General features: G+C 48.8%; 1 protein-coding gene across 1 annotated transcript; it reads left to right on the top strand.

Moving 5' to 3' along the window:
* Window positions 1-285: 285 nt before the first annotated feature.
* NCLIV_038170 (Hypoxanthine phosphoribosyltransferase, related) lies at window positions 286-2825 on the top strand (the record flags this gene model as incomplete). Its single annotated transcript, XM_003884018.1, has 6 exons — window positions 286-308; window positions 1072-1225; window positions 1467-1579; window positions 1754-2090; window positions 2385-2452; window positions 2771-2825. The coding sequence occupies 6 exons, from the start codon at window positions 286-288 to the stop codon at window positions 2823-2825; spliced, it is 750 nt and encodes a 249-aa protein (XP_003884067.1).
* Between the last annotated feature and the right edge of the window lie 1997 nt (window positions 2826-4822).

The following is a 4822-nucleotide window of genomic DNA, read 5'->3' on the forward strand; positions in this document are numbered from 1 at the left end:
ATTCGTCGTAAAAGAGTTGCGGAATCGCGTAGTTGTCTAGCAGCATGCCGCAAGCTCACGTGACACTCATCGGAGAAGCGGGGCCCCTGTACAGTCTCACGCATTTAGCGTGTTGTATATGGTGATGCCGTTCCGTCCACCTTAGATCCGAGTCGGGGTAGCTGCACGAAACGAGTTTGAGATTTTGCCCTTTTTTGCTTGACGGTGTCTTTTTTGCGTGGTTTGTTGCGTCCGTGCAGAGGTCCACAGCCTGTCGCAACTTTTTTTCCCTTAACGTGAGCCAATATGGCGTCCAAACCCATTGAAGAGTGAGTCTTTGCACTGAATCGTTTAGAGGTCTGGCACAGCGTAGCTTTCAAAGATAGTTCCTTGAATGTACCGTGAAAATAGTTCAAAGTGTTACACATGTGTATAACATTGTTTTCAGATCCCAATCGCAAAAAAGGAGTGCCTTCTCAGACATCTTCTGTTGTTGCACTCCTAATGAAGGGGCCATCGTGCCCAGTGACCCCATGGTCTCCAGTGCTCCCTCCAGTGCCCCCTCACGACCTGCGCGCTCCAGTGCTTTTCCAGAGTAAACACCACACCTTTTACGGTTTCATGCTAGCTGCGCAAGAAAAATGTGCAGGGTAAAGTATCGCCTCACCCCGCGCTCGGAGGGCGGAATAGAGCAATTTGGGTGGAAACATGTGTCACTCAAAATGCAGGAGCAGAACGGTAGAGCCTGGTTGCGTGCCGACACGCGTTGTAAGATTCGTGGAAGACGGCTGGTGTCGACTCCTTTTTTCACTCGAACAGAGTACATGGGCTGGGTTCCATTCAAACACCCGATGTGCGCCTCTAAATTCGTGCGTATTGAGTCCGTAGAAGGCGTTTTGTCCTTGCGGTGTATGCAGACCTTTGCACGTGTAGAGTATTTGTTAAACAAACACGTCCGTCTCTACCGTCGTTCTGTCGTTCCGTGCGAGTACGAATGCATGTCCAGTTAAATGCTTATGCCCGTAGGTGCGCGTACTTTTCGTATCTGTCGAACAAGAGAACTAAACCTGTTTTTATGTGTTTTGTTTGCAGTTACGGAAAGGGAAAGGGCCGTGTCGAGCCCATGTACATCCCCGACGGCACCTTCTACAAGGCTGAGGACTTCCTCGTGCCCTCTCACTGCAAGCCTTACATTGATAAGATCCTCCTTCCTGGTGGATTGGTCAAGGACAGAGTGGAGAAACTGGTAGGCTGACTTGCTATACCAGCTCTGCCTCCGGTTTCACGAAGGTCCACGGGCTTGGCGGCATGCACGCCACGCGTCCCTGCACATGTCCCGGACTGTAGTTTTGCAGTCTTTAAGTAGACACATACGCAGACAATGTCTATACATCGTGTGTATGAGCCCGCCCGATGGTTCCTCAACTTGTCGCACAGCAGGCCTCTATTCCTGGACTTGGTACATATTTGCACGTGTGTCTTCGCAGGCATATGACATCCACAGAACCTACTTTGGTGAGGAGCTGCATATCATTTGCATCCTGAAGGGGTCTCGCGGATTCTTCAACCTTTTGATCGACTACCTCGCTACCATCCAGAAGTAAGTCTCACGCAGTTTGCACAAAAAGGCCTTGACCCGTAAGCGGGTGTGACGCCCACCTGTGCGTGGTGCCGCCGTTCGAGGACAAAAGCGAACACAGACACCAGTGCTCTCTGTTCATGGAGTGTGAAAACACTTCAGAATAAGTTGAGTTGCTGTTTTTGTTTTTTCCAGGTACAGCGGTCGCGATTCCAGCGTCCCCCCCTTCTTCGAGCACTACGTTCGCCTGAAGTCCTACCAGAACGACAACAGCTCTGGCCAGCTCACAGTCTTGAGCGACGATTTGTCCCAGTTCAAGGGCAAGAACATCTTGATTGTCGAGGATATCATCGACACTGGCTTCACCCTGACCGAGTTCGGCGAGCGCCTGAAGGCTGTTGGCCCCAAGTCGATGAGAATCGCCACCCTCGTCGAGAAGCGCACCGACCGCTCTAACGGCTTCAAGGGTGACTTTGTTGGCTTCTGCGTCCCCGATGTGTGGATCGTTGGTTGCTGCTACGACTTCAACGAAGTACGTGAATTGAAAAGAGGAAAAAAGACGCCCCCTGTTCTAAAATTCAAGTGGATCTTGCGAAGCGTGTCACTGCAAATGCATGCCGATGTTGTTCGTATGCTAAGCGTTGATGAGGGGGTCGACAGGATCAGTTCTTGTAGAGTGAGCTCTGTAGAAATGGGACGAAGCTAGAGACGTGAATCTTTATGTTTTGTTTCGGGATTGGAAGTTCTTTTCCCTCAAATGGCATGCGGTCCTGGCTGTGTACGAGAGAAATATCCTCTAATGCCATCTGTGGTTCGGTCTTTGCAGATGTTCCGCGACTTCGACCACGTCGCCATCCTGAGTGAAAGCGCCCGCAAGCAGTTCCAGATTACAAGGTAAACTCCAGCGAAGCTGTAAAAAAGTCGTAACGTTGGTAAACATACACGGTTGTAAAAGCCAGTAACTGGCACCGTCTATTTTTCTCTCCCCCAAAAGGAGGAAACCAGGTGATCTGAATGTCTGCAAATGTATATTATTCGTCGATTTGTGACAAATATGGCGATGCCAGTCATTTTCGCTTGGGGGAATGTATAATTCTATTTTTCGGTATATGTAATTGTCTCGGCAGTACGAGATCGTACATTCCGGAAAAATGTCTACTTAGATCCCGACGGATCGATTTGTCGTGTCCCGTATACCCTTTCGCTTGTCAGCTTTGTGACCAGCCGAATCTATTTGGCAAAACGAGATTCCGATCAAATCCATTGAGAATTCCTGAAGCCGAACCCTATATCGGGTTGTTCTCCGACTGAAGCGCCACTCCAGGTGCTAGCATCTACGCTACCGGTATCAGCCATTATCTAGCCACCTACAGGGGTGGGGGGGTTAGGGAAAGACTTAGTAGTGTATGACCCGACTGTCACATACAAGGGACCACCACTGCTTCACCGGTAGAGCAGACAAGCTGCTAAAATGTTCACTGTAGCCACGGCCCGAGAACGACATTTTTACCGAAGCAACTGTGGAGATCTTCCTTCTAGGCATCATACAATCAAATCCGTTTCTCTCACGTGTACACTACCAAGCCACATTCATATTGATTCACACTCACGAGCTTTCGAGCTGTACCGGAATACAGTGTAGAACATGATTGACGGAATGGCTAATTAGTCTTTCCCCGTCAAGGTACATCGAGTCAGTATCTTCACGTTGGGTGTGCCGTATAACGTCAGTTTGACGGAGGGCTTGTCGCCAACCTCCATGAACTCACGCTCCACGTCAGAAAATTACCAAAACAAGGTATCCCAGGAACTCCACCCAGGACGAATGGTGTAGGAAACTCGTTCACTGAGTTGTCATTTCTTACAGCATCTGCTTAGCTCCTTGCTTTACACATTCTACGTTAATTGGCGCTGTGCATTCTTGCGCATACAGGATTCTGCACTTCACTAAAACAACGTGAATAATGCCTGGATAGGGTATGCTCAGCAGTTCAGCAGTAACATACGCTTTGGCCTGCGACGTTTTTTTTTCTTGATACGCCTCGGATCTCTTTTCACGATTGGGTCTTTTCTTCACGCAGTGAACTTATCCTTTGCTGCCTAGTCGGTTGATCCTGCAGGTAAGAGTAATCCAACAATGCTTCTGGTTTTTTTCTCGTTACTGAGTTGTCTACGAGCGGTGTCAAAATCGTGTACATCGCACGAAGTACCCAGGTATCCTAAGCGTTTTCTTTCGCAAGAAAAGGACGCGCCAATTTGATGAAAACACTGCATTTTAGCATCCCAAGACATAGATGTTTCACATAGGTGGGTACCCATCAATGACTTCGCGAAACGGCGAATGTGGCTGCAAGCCCTCGCTTTCGCAAACGTTAACCCCACATGCTGGGACTTCTCGATTTTTAAGGGAAAATGCTACACGGGTTTACCCCATCTACAAAATGGAGAATGCGTGTGAAAGCCATTTGAAAAAAGGTGCACCGCTATATCGCCGTTGCTTTTTCGAGGCGCCCGCGCACAAGAAGTCAGTCTGTCTCTTTCCATCGGAAGAGCCAGCATTGACAGATTGTTTCAACAGAGAAGAAGAGTCTCTAAAATACCAGAAGCAGCAACTTCAAGCTCATCGGCGCAGAAACGAGAGTCGCACTTGTGTCTACTAACGATGAACTGAAACCGTCGAGGCTCGTTCTTGCCACTTTGGCTGCAGCGGGAATATGCCCTTCAGCATTTTGAGGACATCAGAACCAAATGAAGAGTAAAAGCTTTAGAGTCGCCGGAGCCGGACTGGACGTCCCTTCAGTTGCTCCCAAGTCAGAAGATCATCCAGGCATTGACGACGACGAACACCAGACTCTCTCGCGTGTGGCGGCCAGACTGCTTGCCTTCAGAGAACGCGTGCATTTCCAATTTGATGACGAAAAAACTAGGAATCTCTGTATCTCGGGTGTTTACTTAGTCGCTAGCGTGGGACTGATGGTAACATTGACAGGTGAGACCCCTTAAGAAAGGAGGACACTACGCGGCGTATTGGCTCTGTTGGGAGAAAGAAGAGTGACGACCTAAGGCCGCAGGCTTGTAATGTAATGATCTACATTTTTCCTATATCGTTACTGACGAACTGCAAGAAACTCTCTTGTCTGTGTGAAGTGAAGACAGGCAATGCAGAAATCTTTCTCAGGTGAAGCAGCTGGAGTCTGTGCAAAACAACAACAGGGACAGACAAAATCTGGTCGCTTTTGGCACTCTTTGAGTTGCAATCACATA

Source organism: Neospora caninum, chromosome VIII (assembly GCF_000208865.1).
Source record: "Neospora caninum Liverpool complete genome, chromosome VIII".
Taxonomy (NCBI): Eukaryota; Apicomplexa; class Conoidasida; order Eucoccidiorida; family Sarcocystidae; genus Neospora; species Neospora caninum.